An 18435-nucleotide genomic window follows, 5' to 3' on the forward strand; every position below is an offset into this window, starting at 1 on the left:
TAAGATCTCAAAGGTTTTCAGCAGACCCAGACAGATTCAATAAGCCACTTGCGGTGGTCAGGCAGGAGAATCAGCAGCCCACTGAATACAATTGTCCGTGTATTATTTATATGTATGATTTATGTATGGCTTTTGTATGATTTATTAAAGCTAGATTTGTTTGCAGTTGTCACCTTTTTCATGTTCTGAACCAGTTTCATGGAATTTTAAGTATGGAGCACTGAAGAAAAATTACGACTTATCGAGATAATTATCGATTTCATTTGATATGAAAAAAAATATCAGAAAATATTTTACCCTATTGCCCTGCCCTAGGCTGATATCAAACATTGAAAATTGATCTACACACAATTGTTACTTACTGTATCATTAGACATTGCAGCATAATGGCGAGGGGGTGTGCGGGCTTGGAAATCATTTTGTCCCTGGGCACTAGCGAGATACATGGTGGGCCTGCTGATCGGGGCGGGGTGGGGAGGTTGTGGGAATGCTGTTGGCAAAATTTGCCAAACACAGCAGGGGCTGGGGGGGGGGGGGGGGTTATTGACCTGTCAGATCAATCTGCCAAATTTAAGAAGCTTAACCCTTTCCTCTTTAGCTGAGGCTATAGGCTGTAGCCTAGGCTAGCCTATGCCGTACTCCGCCTCAGGCTAAGGTTACTCTTAAATATCTGCATACATTTATTGAATTATTTTCCCTCCACGTCTGACCTCAGTTTGTCTACCATGCTAGTGGGACAGTTTCAAAGACACAGGAGATGATGTTATGTTAGTTTTGTATCTTTGTGCTATTTCCTTCTCCTGTTAGGCTACTTTGTGGTGGTTTGCTTGGCAGTGAAACAACATAGTTTACCACTGGATGGGAGGCAACTTTGTCTATCTGGAAAACTGTCATTAAAGATGTAAATAGCAGGCATGTTTCTATAATTTAAATGATAATATTATGTTATATCCTTAAAAGTAACTTCTGGAAAGTCTGTCTTCATGGGGTCCCTAGTTTCTGGGTCCCAGACGGCTGCCTACACTTGCCTTATGGTAAGTCCACCCCTGCATATAATTATGGGTACCAGCTCCTAGGGGTTAGTATAGATGGAACTTATTTCATTGCTGTTAATGGATTGCAAAAAATACTAAAGGTTTTATTTAACCTAGGAACTCATCGTGGATTTGATTTGATTTATTATTTCATTCAAGTTTGACAGGATGTTTAGTTGAAGGCATTTTTTAATGAATTGGGTTCATAATGTCAGGTATGGATGATAATTGCCCTTCAGGTTAAGCAGCCCTTGGGAATATCTGACCTGTCAGCCAGCGCTGACAGTGCTAATGAATCAAAATCCCTGACCTTTGACAGTCACGTTCATCCTGCATGGCTGTGGGGTTTTGTGGGTATTACAAAGTTGTCCTAGAAAGACTCGTGTATGAAAAAGCGAGGGTGACCAACCTGATGTGCACAAGGCTCATTTGTGCACCATTAAAAACAGACACCTTAATGTGGTCATAATTGTTGACAAAATGAAATACATCCCTGCTGTATTACTGACATTTGACATTTAGAGCATCAAGCCATTTGAAGTCATGTGCAGATAAGAGCTGGCTCTGGTCAAGCAATTTATGGGGAACCTTGAATCATGGCAATGAAGGACACTGTTGCTTTGCCATCTTCAACAAGTGGAGCTGCAAGGTTAATTGACTTTGCTCTAGAAAAGGTCGTTGTTGTTAAAGCCAGCCCATTTACGACGGGCAATCTTCCTTTTGTCCCGAAACAAATGTGATTTTCAGCTTGAATTAGCATCTGAAGCGCATTTTCCCTGCAAATCTCAATGTCGCATTTCGGCATCGTTCATTTCTGAAGACAGCAAGCAGTCAATGTGGAGAGTGATGTACCTTTTTGTGCATATGTAGCTTTGATTTTCCATTCTTCACTTTTCTCTCAATTTGGCTAGAAAATAAAAATCTCAGCAGATACAAATGTCCACCTCATTTTCTAAGAACTGTTGGAAGGTGCTAATACTTGGAAGGATATTATTCCTTTTATAAATTGCATTGAGAAATATTATATATACCTTGTACTGTACATTTAAAAAATCTTAATGTAGTCACAAATCTTTATACATCGTGGGTGCATGAAGAGCTGACTGTGCGTTTCATATGGCATTGAGTAGAGTACAACGGGTGGCATCTACAGCATCCTGTACTGAACATTACAAGTCACAATCAGAGATCATCTGCAGCTCCTTTAGAGCTGCCTGTTCTTTAGGCCCAACTATGGTTCTGTTCTCCTGGAGGCCCAGATATAAATATCTATCTATATCTATATGCAGATATAAATCCACGGTAGGTGGATTTATATCTGCATCCTGAATCCTGAATGACTTTATTTTGGGGAAAAAATAACATAAATAGTCCTGTTCTCCAGTCTCTGTAATCAACAATGTTTCCAAATGAATATTATATCACTTCTGAGCTTAAAATGTGTTTAGCTTTTTAAAAATGAAGCTAAAATATTAATAGCCACCAAAGTGGCATTAAGCTATTGTAGAGTTATTTAGTGTAGTTGTTTTTATCAAGAACATTTTCAAATTATTATTCAGATTTTATTTTTTGCGAAAGAATTTTGTGATCAGTAGTTCCGTAGCACCAGTCAAAAGTTGCAGGATTCTGAAATTTTTTACAGTTTTAGTGTTATTTAAGCAGTTCATGTCCAGTGAATCACTTGAAATGGTGCAAAGTTCATTCCTAGAGGTTAAAAACTTCTAGAGTTTTTTTTTTTTAGCCTAAATGAGTTTAGGTTAACCAAAAAGTGAAACATTATTCAAGTGTCAGAGTTATAAAAAAAGGCACTTTCAGGGAACCAGTAACGGGTGTTTGGTTTTCTGTGGAGATGGAAGTAAAACACCTGCAGGTGCGAAAAACACCTGCAGGTGTCCCAGCTTTTGTTGATTACAAACATACCCTCAGTCCACATAAAAACAGTGTTATAACTGTGTTACTACACCCTCTGAAGCATTATTTGCACAGTATTGCACTGCAAGAAGCAGTGCATTGCTGTAATAATTAAGGGGAAAGGCAATTAACAGATGAAGACAGATAAACCATTATAACCCTACTACATTTTTAAAAAGTGTATACAGTGGTAACTCAGAACTCAAACTTAATCCGTTCAGAACTCCAGATCGAATCCTAAAAAGTTCGAGTTCTGATCAAATTTTCCCCATAAGAAATAATGGAAAACCAATTAATTGGTTCCCGGCCAGATAAAACAAGAAGAGCATATACTGTACTAAACACATCTAAACATATTTATCAAAACAGTAATTTGTAAAGTAAGAAAATAAATGTATCCAAACAATGTGTAAAGTTAAAAAAAACAATGTGTCCTGCCCCGATCGTCCGCTCCTTCCGTGTGCCACGCCACCTCGTTAACCCCGTGTGGAATCCCCGTGTGATCAGCTGTTATTGGTTGTTGTCATTAGTCCTCTGTATTTAGTCTGCGTTTCTGTTTGTTTCCCCAGGCCGGTCATTGTATTGTCCATCTGCGCTCTGCCTGCCTTACCTGTAATTAAACCCCGTATTCCCCGATACCCTGACGGTTTGACTTCTGAGATTCAGGTCGAGTTCTAGGTCATTTTTTTTTCGAACTGGTTGGTTCGACTTTTAAGAAATTCGAGTTCTAATGAGTTCGAGAACTGAGGTACCACTGTATTTAAAAGAAACAAGTATTGGGTTAAGAACTTGCAGGTTATGAAAAATTGAGTTAAAAAGCAGAATGCCTTTCCATTAGAAAAATGGCAGATAAAGCCAAGGTATTATTGAGGACCACGTCCTACATCACCAAAAGGCACTTTGAAGCCAAGGAAACTCTGACAGGATGAAGAGCCTGGCAACTGGCACAGAGTGACTGGCACCCTAAACTAAAAGTGGTACCAGAACATTTTTGTAGAGCCATCCAATACCCACTGATCTACGCCTGTTTGGTCAGGGGTTCATCCTACAGCATGATAATGACCTAACCACCTCCAGACTATGTCAGAGCACAAAGAACAAGGTCTCACATCATGGAAGACAGAGTCTCCAGACATAAAGCCCCTCCAGCTGAATTGGGATGAACTGGACAGAAGAGTGACAGCAAAGCAACCTAGACGTGCAACACATCGGTGGGAACTTCTGCTACAGCTGTGGACCAATGTTTGATTTCTATTGTAGAAAGAATGTCAAAGGTATGTTTAACTGTTATATCTGCAAAAGGTTCAGACTTTGACTAAAAAATTGGATTAAATAGTCTTAAATGATTTATTTTCTTTAAAAAATCTACAATTATTTGTTCTAGGCTTTAAATTCAAAGTAAACAGACACTGAGCTGCATACATTTCAATAAAACTAGACAAATTGAGGTGTTTAAAAAGTAGTGTACATATTTCATCATTCAGAATCGGGGTTGTATGATCAAAAGCAGGGAAAATTTTGTGAAAACTAAACAGGTTTCATACCTTGTGAGGGTTTTTATGTAAAAAATCACTCCTGACTACATCCAGTGATGTTCTTTTTTACAGTGTATTATTCAGGTCTTGAGGGAAAAAATATGTCAGAACTGACACTGGTGAATTAAAAATGCTTATTTGTTCGTATAAACTGGTAACTGGTGTTACATAAATGGCATACTGAGCAAATATGTATTTATACACAGAAATTAAGCAGCTTTTATTGCCAAGTACATAAGAACTTTTAGTATGAAAGATACATGCAAATGTGCTTAATTTGATTCTGTTTAGATGGATAGAGCTGTTTCCGCAAATGCCTGTTAGTAGACAGTCCAAAATTAAATGTGACGCATCTACAGCACATACTGCAAGTTAGGGCTTTGCAGTGAGGAAGGATCACTAACATTTTCCATAATCACTCATCCAGTGCTGCATCATAGCTAGTCTGCAGTCTGTCACATTTATTTCAACTGCATGCATATTGATGGGCAGAAAGCAGTGACGACACACACACACACACACACACACACAGACCCGCAGCCCTGAGAATCAGAACCTTTATGCCACACTTAATGATGTTCTACAGTATAATTATAAAAAAGAATCTCCAGGATGTACATTTAACTTTTTAAATCAAATAATAATTTCTGGCATCGATAAATTTCACTTCATTTGACTTCGGTTGCTTTCGTTTTCATTACCCCAGCTACAGTGAGTATATAAAGTCTACAGCATCCCCCTAAGATGGCAGATTTTAGTGATGTGAAATAAATGTAAACCATGTCAGAGATCTTTCCACCTTTAATGTGAAAATGCAACCTATACAAATAACAGAACAAAACAAAAATAAAAAACAGAAACCATTTAGTGGGAAAAAATAACAACTTACAACTACCTGATTGTATGAGTGTGCATACTCTTATAACTAAGGATGTGTTCATAATCAACCAATCACATCCAATATCATATTAAACAGTAGTTGGTGCCCATCTGCCATCAATTATAGTGACTCTGATTGACTCCATGTAATGTTTGGCTGTTCCTGTGGGTTTTTTTCTGGAATCTTCTTGTACTGCAAAGAGTTTTCAAAGCCTGAATGGGATCTCATAAAGGTATTGATAAGGAGCACATCCCTGGCTTTGGATACACCACGAAGCACAGTGAGGACAGTCACGGCAAGCGTAGGAAATACAGCACAACAGTGACACTACAAAGATCAGGGGATCCCTCCAAAACTGCAACAAAGACATGGAGAAAACTGGTCAAGAGGCCAACAATAACATTGAAGGAGCTGCGGGAATTTCTGGCGAGTCCCGGTTGCTCCCTATATGTGACAGAAAATGTCTCGCATTCTTCTCATGTCTGAGCTGTGGAGTAGAGGAGCAGGATGGAAGCCTTTCGCATGGTGTAAACAAGCATCCAGGCCCGGCTAAATTTTGTGTCCATGTGTTATAGTCTGATGAGACCAAGATTGAACTTTTTGGCCATAATTCCAAAAGGAATGTTTCACATAAAAACAACATCAGCGAAAAAATACCACACCCATAGTGAAGCATAGTGGTGGGTTGCTTTTACTCAGCCAGAACCGGGGCTTTGGTTAGGGTTGAGGGAATCGTGAATATCTCCAAATACCGGCTGATTTTTCATGCAAAACCTTCAGGCATCTGCTAGAAAGTTGAAGAGGAGTTTCACCCCTCAGCATGACAATAGCCCGATGCATATGTTCGTACTCAGCAAAGGAATGGCCACACCAAAAGAGTATCACCGTTTTGGAATGCTCCAGCCAGAGCCCAGACCTGAATCCAGCTGAAAATCTGGGGCTGACCTAAAGAGGGCCATGCACAGAAGACACCCTTTTAATTTGATGGATCTAGAAATTGTTTGCATGGAAGACGTGCCAGGCTGATAGACTCTTACTCAAAAACACTGAGTGCTTCAACAAAGTATTAGTCTAGAGGTGTACACTCTTATGCAACCAAGTCATTGTACATTTTTTAAAAGTATTCTTTCCCCCTAAGAGGTGTCTCATTTTTCCCACCTTAAGTTGCAGTTTCACATTAAAAGTAATAAAAGTTCTGACACAATTTGTAGTTTTTTTGGTACCTTGCCATTTTAACTGGTATCTTTTGTGTCCCCTGCATATATGTGTCCATCTTCTCTTTTCCTGTCGACTTGTACCTTTGCATATATGTGTGAGGCTTCAAAATTCAAAATGGGGAGAGTTACTCTGTGCTGTCAATCACTGCTTGATTTAGTCCAATGGGAGCAGAAAAATACATCCAAAACAGATCACATCAGTCAGTGACTGACAGCACACAATAATCTAAGCCACTCTGGGTGTCCAAAGTCTGTTTTCCTACCACTGTGTACCGAAATACCCCACACTAGCTAAAATTTAACTTATGCACCCTTACTGTTTTCAACAGGGGTCAAAATATGAATAATTATCTAATTTGTTTTGTACATGCTCCAAGTTTGCCACAGTTCATAATGTCCAGCTGTGTGAGGCAGTATTCAGGTGAACGAGACACCACTGTTCACTGACTGATTTTTGCTCGTTCTGCTTAATGACTCATTTTTTCCCCACTGTTTAAACAACATTATTTTACAAAAGCAGGGATGTAATTGACTTGCCTGGAGTTTAATGATCTTTTTCATCATGTCTGGAAAATTAATTGAAGTGGGAGGCTGATACAGGCTCCTGGGTGCAGGCCGCTGTTGTATCTTTGAGTCAGAGATGCGCGCCTCTCCTTAATAATGTCTCAGGTGACTCATTTCCGCACAGATCCCCCTCAGCTCGGTCCCGCAGCCGCTCTGCCAGGAAAACAGGCCTGACAAATGGCTCGGTCAGAATTCCTTTGATTAATACTTCCTGCCCATCGTTCATCTGTTTATCGCATCATTCACATTAGACCCCGTTAACAAGACCTATCCAGGGAGACTGAGGTTGTTTCAGGTTACATAGGGGACAGACTTTATGATCAACAGGTTGCAAAGCACTGTTAATGTTATACTACAATTAATTTATCACTTGCGTTATGCAAAAATACTTCAGGCGACCTCTGTTTCATTTATTGCATTTGTGCTTGACTTATGAAGGCCTGATGTGCACCTATTAAAAAAGTCCTATTATCATTGTTACATTATTGTTACACTTAGTGACATTTGCAGAATGAAAATGCAGGTCCTTGTATGAGTAAAAATGAATTCTGAAGATCTTCCCCTTTTCGATTGTCTTTTCAATTTATTTCTCCACAAAACATAGTAATTTGGAATGCTGACAAGATGATTTCATTTTCCGTAAAGGTAGTCTCTCCACCCCAGAGTGAAAACAACACATCCTTAAATCTCTGAGATAACAAGCTGGTGGCTTCTTCAGGTTCTGTTTGATTGATTGATTGATTTCGTTATTACCGTAGCCTGTAGGTGTCTGAGCTTGGCTTAGGATACATGATGTGAATCGAAGACGTGCAGATCTTTCTTCTGAGACCCAAATTGTTATCTGGGGAAAGTGAGGAGAGTGTAAAATAGAAATGGATGGGACCTGGGATCCATGCAGGGATTTTAGTGCTAGATTAAAATACAGATTATAGTTGCAATAACCATTAATGTAATACTTTTGATTATTAATGCACCTACTGTATATCTATACTGATTTATATAGAAGGAATTTCAGCCATTTGTCTCTGTGACATTTAATTACATCAAGTTAGTTGTTGCTCTTATATATTCATGTTATATGATTGTTTAGTGTACATTTCTGCCATATATATATATATACATATACATACATGCATACATATATATATATATATATATATATATATATATCCAACATGCAGTTTTCTGGCTGTTTGTTAAAATAGTTTGGGCTCCAAAGGCCTCTGTTGGAAATATGGCAGTCAAGTTTTTAATTCAGTGAGCTTTAATTCAGTGAGCATTAATCTCGTCCATTTCTGCACTTTTCTGAGAGGAGGAAAATGAAAGATGGATTTTCTGTATGACACAGCCTGCATCCTTTTCCTTATGTGTCAATTTGTATATGATAAGGTTGCTTAGCTTTAGACTTGGCACTTTTCTGAAAAGCCGATTTACAGTGACGTGTTCCACAATGCAACATGCTATTTTGAATTCAAACAGAAAGCTTGTCCTTTAAGTCTGATCTTGTCAATATCAAGATCTTTTCTCTTTTGACAAGCACTTCAACTAGCATCCATGGTCTTGGAATATGTTTGGATGGATGGATGGATGGATTGATTCTCTTATTTTCAGCAATAACGGTATTCTGGACTTTTTTAAAAAGCTTGCAATAAGCCTTAAGACATTTGTTTTTCATAATTCATTCAGCTGAACATTTCAATGTGCTTGAAAAAAAAACATATTCTTAAGGATGTATTGTAATTAGTTACAATCTATGTCATTGATTGTTTTTTTTTGCTTTTGGCAGTGAACCAGGGTGACCACGGGCACTCTGACCGGTCTGCGGCTACATAGCCCCATACTCAGCAAGCCGCGATGCACTGTGTGTTCTGACACCTTTCTATCATATCCAACATTAACTTTTCAGCAATTTCTGCTACAGTAGCTCTCCTGTGGGATCAGACCAGGCGGATTGGCCGTCACTCCCCACACACATCAGTGAGTCTTGAGACCCATGACCCCATTACCAGTTTACTGGTTGGCCTCCATTTTTGGTAGGTACTGCCCACTGTATACTGGGAACACCCCACAAGACCTGCTATTTTAGAGATGCTCTGGGCAACGCGTCTAGCCATCACAATTTGGCCGTGGTCACTCAGATCCTTATTCTTGCCCATTTTTCCTGTTTCCAACACATCAACTTCAAGAACTGTCTGTTCACATGCCTAATATACAATGGCACCCTTGACAGGTTCCATTGTAATGAGATAATGTTATTCTCTTCACCTGTTAGTGGTTTTAATGTTGTGGCCGATCGGTGTATATTTCGGGAGAGCTGTTTGATTGCAAACTATTTAGGCTTCTAATTTGATCCAGACTCAAACGAAAGTATAGTTGGAATGGAAATCAATCCCTAGATTAAGGTTCCTGCTCAGCTCGATTCCCTTGTTTTTGTGTATTAAAGCTTGTGTGATTGAGTGTGGTTTTTGTTGACCTTAAATCATTACAATGAACCTTTAATGGAGCAGCTACTAAAGGCAAAGCCGCTTCTGTGAAAACATATTAAGTTAAAATGGCTGCCTGCTGGAATGGTACATGCCTTCAAAGCATCATTTTGCTTATTTACGTTTACATTTGGTTCCATAGCAGCACCATACAGTTATATACTTAGTCATTACTTTGTTGCATGGCTATGGGCCTGCTTATAAATTAATATGCCAAATCCAGGGCCCTTCTTTGATTTCTCTTTGCTAGTTGTTTTCTCCAAGACAGCAAATGTCTGTAATTGTAGTTTTATATTGCCTTAATTAGATGTTGCTTCAATATTTTTGATAATACAATGCTCTTACATCTGCAAAATGTTTGTTCCAGTTTCGTTGAATATACAATGTGTGTATATTCGATTTGTATTTTGTGGCAAACATGGTGGCCTGAACTGATAGCAGGTTTTCCCTGGCAGACAATCTTGTGGCTAATATAATTTTATTGGAGTAGACACTGGTCTCACTGATGCTCCTGCTGATGCCATTGTAACTGACAGGCATTGCTGTGGCAATATAAAGAATAGCCCCTGTAACTATTGCGTTAACTGCTTGCTGGCAGTACGGAAAGGGAAAAATTGCAGATAAGCACAAAATGATTATGATGGTGTGGTTAGCATCAAACTCATTGTCCATATTGCGACAGTTAGACAGAGTATTGTGAGGTGAATAAAAATGACCGTTAGAATAAATGGTGGCTCTCTTATCTCCAGTGATGAATAGATACCCTTGGCTGCGTTTGATTTTCTTTTCTTTTAATTGCAAATACAATTATGTAGAACATTCTGTGAACGAATTCGATTTTTGTTCCCTGTTTAAAGACCTTTCCTCCAATGAAATGAAAAACATCTGCTGCAATGGAATCAAGGACTAAGCAGGAGGAAAGAAAAGAATCTGGGGGACATACATCACTGTGAACACCTTTAGTAGCTCATCGCTTTCCGTTCCGTTTCTGCAAGCTTCCTGTCAGTCATCGCTCAACAAAAGATAGAAATTGAGCAAAGTTTAAAGAGATGAGTTCATGATGACGGCAGATGATTAACAGCACCACATGTTTCATAATGAACATTAGAAATATAAAACCATTTTAACCTTGCCAGGATATAAAAAAGCCATTTAACTGTGGAGCCCTATTTTTTTCCTTAATTTGGGTCAGGTTAGATTTTGCTTTGAACATGCAATACAGCCATTTTACATTGATGGCTTCAACTGCTAGACTAGACTTTCGACCTGCAAATTTAATGGGTCAATGATCCACTTAAGCTTGCAATTGATTCATTTGTATTTGGTCAATCAGATTCTTACTTAAAATGAATCATGGTTTTTGGCTTTTTGAGGACACATTTACAGCTATTGGAAAAATTTATTGTAACTTAGGTTTTAACATAAAAAGCATAAACATTTAATACTTACTTCAAACACTAAACACATACACACAACACCTACAATCACAATTACTTATTGTAGTAGTTTGTAAAAAAAAATACCTTACTAACCTATCTGTCCATCATCTAACTGCTTAACATGGTCATAACCAGGTGAACAATAAGGGCTATCTATCTATCTATCTATCTATCTATCTATCTATCTATCTATCTATCTATCTATCTATCTATCTTATCTATCTTATCTATCTTATCTATCTATCTATCTATCTATCTATCTATCTATCTATCTATCTATCATGTCTATCTGTCTATCTATCTATCTATATATCCATTCACTTGACCTACTTTAGAAAATGAATGTCGTTGCAAATTCCATTCAGGTGCAGAGTTGGCATGAAACACACAAGTGATTTGATTTGAAACATTATGACAGGTGAAAGCTGGATATATTGATTGTGAGGTGTACAGAGAGGATAGATAAAATGAACCAGAAGTGGCAGAACTGTGAAATGTGTCATGGTGTAAAAATTATCCAGAATTTGCATGATGACTTTCTTTCTATATGAAGCGGAATAAGTCTTAGCACTTAATTTTAGTTTTACATACTGTATATCTTTTGTTAAGCAAAACAAAAATCACATTTTAATTAATGATGCCCAAATACTGTGTATTTACTGTTGTCTACTGCCATGATATTTATTATTGATGATGTCACACTCAGGCTGAGTTCACACACAGACTGATGATGTCACACTCAGGCTGAGTTCACACACAGACTGATGATGTCACACTCAGGCTGAGTTCACACACAGACTGATGATGTCACACTCAGGCTGAGTTCACACACAGACTTAAATTCAAACCCCCTTCTCTTGTACTGTCCCGCTTGTGAACCCCCATTCTTTTTATTGCTTCCTGTTTGTATGTTGCACTACGGTCTTGGGGGGACGTTAACTTGTACCACTGTATACCTGTATATGGGCGGTACAATAATAAAGCCAACTTCATTTAGCTTTTTTGATAAACTTCAGAGGTAACGTCAAAAATATCTTTTCTGTAAATATGATACACCTGTTTGTGCTGGAGGACACAAAAATTAGACTTTGAAATTCAGGTAGTCAGGATAAATTATCTAGTTCAGCACGCTATCAAAAATCAGTGAAACTTTTCTTCAGTGCTCTGCTTGGAATTGAATGTATGACATGTCAGAACACTGATATCGTGGAAACAGGGTTCGCGTTACAAACATTAATTTCTTTGGGGATGCTGCTCAGATCAGATAGGATATACAGCGTTGCATTCGGATTTATTTATTTGTTTGTTTGTTTGTTTGTTTATTTATTTCAAAGGCTGTCGATAAGGGTCCATCAAGGAAACTCACTGTCAAGTAGAGATTTGTGTAGAGTTGGCAAATGAAGGGACACAGAGGCAGGTGCTTAAAAAATCAAAACAATTCAAAATAAACAGACACGTTGGCTCACAGTTTAGCTATTGAGTTTCAGTTTGACTATGAAACATTCTGGATCTTTTAAATAAATAGTGTAAAGAGTTGTGGTGCCAAAACAGGAATGGCATACAATAGGAGCAGAAAAAGAATATGTATTATGAAAGGATACATTATATATATATATATAAAATCAACTTTGTCTTGGGGCACATTGTAGCTCATGAAAATTATGAAGCTGCAGATCAGTAACGGAAGTGTGATAGGAAACCCTGAACATTTTTAAGGGCATGTATAAAACAATTGTTTCATTCATGATTCATGACCAAAATGAAAGGTCTTTCTGGTCAAAGAGCTCTATATTTTAGATCTGCTTCAATCACTTTACCTTATAGTATTAAATATGTTACAGTATTTTTTATTCCATTTCATTGATAGCTGGAGACATCCTCATGGTTCTGTACATTGTAATGGAACACCTCTTGTCCCCACCTTCCTTCAGGAACAAATAAGATTTAATTGCATATATTAAGTATTAGGTGTATGAATAATGTAGCATTAATGGACAATAATGACTAAACATTCGCATTTTATTATTTCCCATTTTTTTGTACGTATTCGTTTTTGTTGCTGGATTTAGTGATCCTCATTATATAAGAGATTGTTTCGCAGCATTTTTATGTGAGCTTCATGAAGTTCAGAAGTTTCCAGTGGAAAAGTGTTCAGTCCTTGCGTCCTTGAGTGCCCTGACATCTCTCATTGTTCTCGTAGCTCTGTTGTGAATTGTGTTCAATTTAACAGTAATCTTTGCAGAATAAATCTGAATTTTGTGCATTGTGCCCCTGCGCAGTAGTAATCTGGATCTGGATATTATTATGATGTTCTAATATTACTGCCTTTTTTGTCTTGCACTAAGGAAGACTGAAAGCAATAATAATATATGAAGTAACGGGGAATTCATTCATATTATGTTTTTACCTAACAGATATTTTTTTTGTGTGTAAAGAATGGACCTTTTATTAGAGATCGCATAAACTGAGGTTATAACATGGATAATTTCTCCTACAGTGGCCCATTGAAACTGTAAAAGTTAAAATGTTTACAATAAATATATCGGAGCACATAAGTAACATATATCTGATTTATGGAGGTTAGCAGGAAAAGGTTAGGATCAGATTTTAATTTCCAGATGAGTCTTATTAGGTTGTTTCAGCTGATACTCAAAGTAATAAGTCTAACTGATGTTGTAGCATTCTTTTTATCTAGGAGAAATAAACCGAGATCTCACTATAGTTTTTCTTTTCCTTTGGGATATTATGTAAATTCCAGACAAAACAACTGTAGCACAAATTACCAGTTATGCACGTTATCATAAAAATTGACTCACTAATTATGTATGCTTTGGTCAAAAATCTTTTCAACATGCAATTATCCTTTTGATTATGCTAAGGGATACGTAGGGAATCAGGGAACCGGGATTCGTCAGGGAATCGGATTTAGAGGCTGCATTTAATAGGTTAATCCTCACAAACAGCAGTGATGGTGTGTGTGTGTGTGTGCGCACGTGCATGCGTGTGCACACACATCCGCAGTACATTATTGCTTCTTACATATACAGTATATAAACACTTTTTTTTTTTTCCAAGGCTGAAATGAATGGGAAACCTCTGTGACCCATGCCTCCTGAATGCACCCTTTTTGGGGGTATGTGGACAAACAGGGGCTGATTGAGTGGACAGCGGTGCCATGCTGTCTGCTTGTAATGCACTTGGATCCCGTGGAGAAGCAATCACTGTGGGCTCGCAGATTTATATACGCCAATCGCCCCATGTTAGCCGTCTGCTCTGCACTGAAACAAGGGGAGAAGTCAGGAAATGAGGGAAAATTGTCAGCGAGGCCTAATGTGTTTTTAAGCTTCTTTCAAATGCGCTCTGACACATTTCTCCAAGGACCTAATTGTTATTATTGCTATAGAAAATATTAAAGCGAGTGCACTTTGAAAAAGAAAATCTGTGATTCTGAATAGAATCAATAGAATAGAATAGAATCTGAACACATGAAGTCCGCGCACATTGTCACACCTTTGTGGATTTTTGTATGATGAATTGCAAATGCATTTCTTTTTGCCATTTTTAGCATTTTGCACTGATGATGGAACCTCTGTCTAGCTGTGCAGATACAGAACCAATAGCTGAATCTGGCTTGAATTAATATTAAAACCATGTTTACTTTTTTTTTTTAATAAATACAAACTGATGTAGTTTCCATTTATAGATGACCTCAATGGTAAACAGCAGCAAAATATTTTATGCTGTATACTTTAAGTTTTTTTTCCCATTTATTAAATTATTTTGCAATGTATATTGCAACATATATAGATATATTACTAAATCCCTCCATGGCTCATTGCTCAAGTTCATAGGGGAAAAAATTACTGCATAAAGTCTTCTGACTTTAGTGACAGTGTAACGAAGGGAAAGATTGCAAAAATAATCATTAATGTCTCCTGGAACAAGAACTCTGTGACTAAGGTTGGCAGAAGCCTTGGTATTACAGTAGAAATAACATTTCTCTCAAGCATTTCTCAGAAAGCAGTATCACATGACACCCCAGAGAAATGAAATTCTGAAGGAATTGTTCCAGTGCATGTGTACAATGAATATTTTCCTCATTGCTGAGATATAAATTTAATTAACATGGGTATATATTTATGAGATCAACTGTAATATATTTGTATGCATCTATTGTACCTGTATAGGAATTTTAAAAATTATCCACAGATGGTTGTTGGGCTGTTATCCCAAATATATTTTTTCATTGCACTTAATTTATTTTTGATTAGAGTTTGTCATTGTGTGTGGTTTGGAGCTGTTCCTTTGTAAATTGTTTTGTATTTTTAAGCCACTGGCAGTTTGTTGTTTTACAAAGGTCCAGTATAAACTCATTTTTGATGGTATCAAAAAGCCAAAACAATGTTGGATGTGATCTGCAAGGAACATCTGGTAAATATTAAATCTAAGCAAATGCAACACAAACAAAACTTGCATAAAACATCCTTAGAAAGAAATTCTGAGCATATCTGGCACCAAGCGGGGGAATTCTCCCAGAGATCACATTGTGTGGTTTGGCGAGGGGAGCTTGACATCACCGTGTGATGGTTCATGTGCTCCATCAGATAGCAGAGAGTCTATTCCCCTTGGTTCTGAAAGCAAACATGAGATTTATTTCTGCTTGTTCTCCGCTCCAGCACAGACTCCAGACAAGGTGAACGATCGCAGAAGGAGCAGCACGCAGATGAAGACCGTCGGAGCAGATTTGGAATCGGCCAGTGGACACGAGACTAGAGTTGGTCTGCTGACCCTCACTCTGCTATTCATCATCGCCCATCTGTGTGGCTAAAGCCAGCAGGCTTTTGGTTCACCAGTGCAAAGTGATACAGATGGATGACATTTTATGGGGATATAGGTGATATACAACATTTTTTAAAGCTCCCCTTTGATGACTGATTTGAGGGGATGGGTTAGTAAAAGGCCATTTGTGATCATTTACAGGACAAAACGCATTCTGAGTGTTTAAATGTAGCCATGGTGAGGCTGTGGGTCTCTGTTCTTCTCATCTAGCCATAATCAGCCTGATCTTTCCTCTACATATAAATCTGCAGAATGTTAAATGTACGTATTTTAAATATTTTACAATATACTGCAAAGTACAGAGGACAGATATAAATAATCACGGTAACACAGTGCTGCAATTATTAAACAGGTATAATTATAACCTTCACATTTTTAATACATGTAATACAATGTGCTAAAAAGTTAAGATAATATCACTGTTTTTTTCCCTAAAACAAGAGTAAAATGTAATTTATATGTTGCATCTGCCACTGTATTTATTTTCAGTGGAGTAAAAAGAATTTGGTATTTTATGCATTCAAGAGAAATAATTGTCTCTCAGGGCAGGAATAATTCCATTTCTTAATTGTGTGTATTTGGTTTTCCCTGGAATTTCATCCTATTCTGCTGCTTCCAGTTCTGCATCAGACTTGGGGAAGGCGACAGCCCCCGCACCGTCGCATCTCACTGAAAAGCGGCCTCTCTGGCCGTCTGTCGAGTGTCCCTTCCAAGCTCCAAGCTGATCGCATACTTAATTACTGTAGGTTGCAAAGCACTTTTCACTGCCCCTGTGACCCTGTACTCATGGGACAGTGGTTACGACGTCGTGGCCGTGCAATGAAATTCCGCAATTCAGTGCATCACCTACAGAGGCACCCCTACGCGGCTTGGCCCTGTCGCTCTGCGTGTAACTTTCCTAATCAGGTAGAAGAGGGTAAATTAATATGCGTGTACTTCAGAGAGGACTCCGCTCATCTGTCATTCCAGGAAAGGAGAATGCATATATTTATGTTACCGCTTATTTTTAAACCTAATTTCTTTTTCTTTTATTTTTCTTTTTTCGAGTTTATTTATTTATTTATATTGATTGCTTTATTAATTATTAGTCATGTCATATTACTGTAAACACTGCAAGTTGTTACAGGTCTTTGGGCAAGAGTGTAAAAATATTGATTTGATGGGGAAAAAAATAATATAACCTTTAATATCAAATGTTTTGTTTATGTGTTTTGTGTAAGGCCTCATATTGAAAACTCCAAAATGATACTTAAATATAAGATCATTAAAAATCTTCTGTGAGACATGAATACAATGGCATGTTGTGAAATGTAGAAAATGTCATTGGAATGCTGAGTAATTCATACATTTATTTATAAGTGAAGAGTCTAAGCACCAGGGTGTAGTCTTATGCGATATCAACAATACAGAAAACAAATGTTAGTGAAGAAGCCAAAAGAAAAGTCATTTAAATTCACACATAGAGTTTAGCTACGCATAAGCGATGACTGCAAACACAAAACAGAAGAATCAGGAGAGCAAAGCAGTACAAAAGATATAAATGCTAAGTGCTTCAACGTTACCTGTAATGACTTTAAGTTATTGCATACATGCAATTATTTTTTAGTACTTTTCTTATTTTAATACTTGTTTGTTATTTTTTTGTAGGTTGAAATTATGTATGGGGAGCATGTATGGAAAAGGTCAGTAGGCTGTAATCCTTGTCAATCATTTTGTTGTTCTGGAAAGAATTTACCCTCTGCTTGCCTAGCAGGGTTGAGAAAATCTCTATATCCACAGAAGGCGTTCTGTAACACTGTAGCTTTGCACTCGGCCTCTAGGCTAAATATGGGTGGAAAAAATGCACTGGGTGAAAGTTGATTGGGAGGGAGTGCAGTGGGTTTCCTGGGTGATTCAGCAATAACAGCAGTGAGTGAGAGAGAGAGTCTTCAGTCGTGCCGTTTAGCATGGAAGGCTTCTGACCGCAAAAATGCCAGAAGATGCAGCTGCGGCTTTATGAAAGTCGTATTTCAGCTGGCAGGAATATTTACGCACACTGCTTGATAACTATTCTGCAATTTATTAATAACACACAACAAAACTTTTTCACATTAAAAAATATTGTCATGAAATAGAAACCTCTATTTGGTTTCAAGATGCAGCTCTATTGGTAATCTATATGCATTGCTTGTATGCGCTGATATTAATTATTTTGAAAATGCTAACTCTAAAAAGAATGTGTGCAATAAATGTCACTTTTTTGCAATTGTGTTCCTCTTATATCATTGCAGTTTTATTTTAATATGTTTATTTTATGGACCAATACACTATAGACAAACTATGCAATGTTTCTTAAATTTATAACTGAAGGTGTACTTGCACCACCTGTAAATGTTATACTTGAAACTGTAGCATCTTTATGTAATTCCTGTATAAAGGTTTTGATTATATTGTGACATTTTCATTTTGACAACTAATTTTTCTTGAGTAATCCTCTTTCCATCATTGTTTGACACAGGCGTTATTGCGCACTGTTGCCGTCTATGTATTCCCT

The 18435-nt window shown here is 37.6% G+C and overlaps 1 protein-coding gene across 5 annotated transcripts in view; it reads left to right on the forward strand.

Moving 5' to 3' along the window:
• gpc5a (glypican 5a) overlaps positions 1-18147 on the forward strand; it is a 112902-nt gene extending 94755 nt beyond the window's left edge. For 4 of the 5 annotated variants that reach the window (XM_023793136.2, XM_023793132.2, XM_023793135.2 and 1 more), the window contains exon 8: positions 15740-18147. In XM_023793136.2, the coding sequence (XP_023648904.2) occupies positions 15740-15891 (152 nt within the window). In that variant the 3' untranslated portion in view covers positions 15892-18147. The remainder of the gene's footprint in view (positions 1-15739) is intronic. The other variant, XM_023793134.2, reaches the window with a different exon arrangement.
• Positions 18148-18435: the final 288 nt, after the last annotated feature.

Source organism: Paramormyrops kingsleyae, chromosome 16 (assembly GCF_048594095.1).
Source record: "Paramormyrops kingsleyae isolate MSU_618 chromosome 16, PKINGS_0.4, whole genome shotgun sequence".
Lineage (NCBI taxonomy): Eukaryota > Metazoa > Chordata > Actinopteri > Osteoglossiformes > Mormyridae > Paramormyrops > Paramormyrops kingsleyae.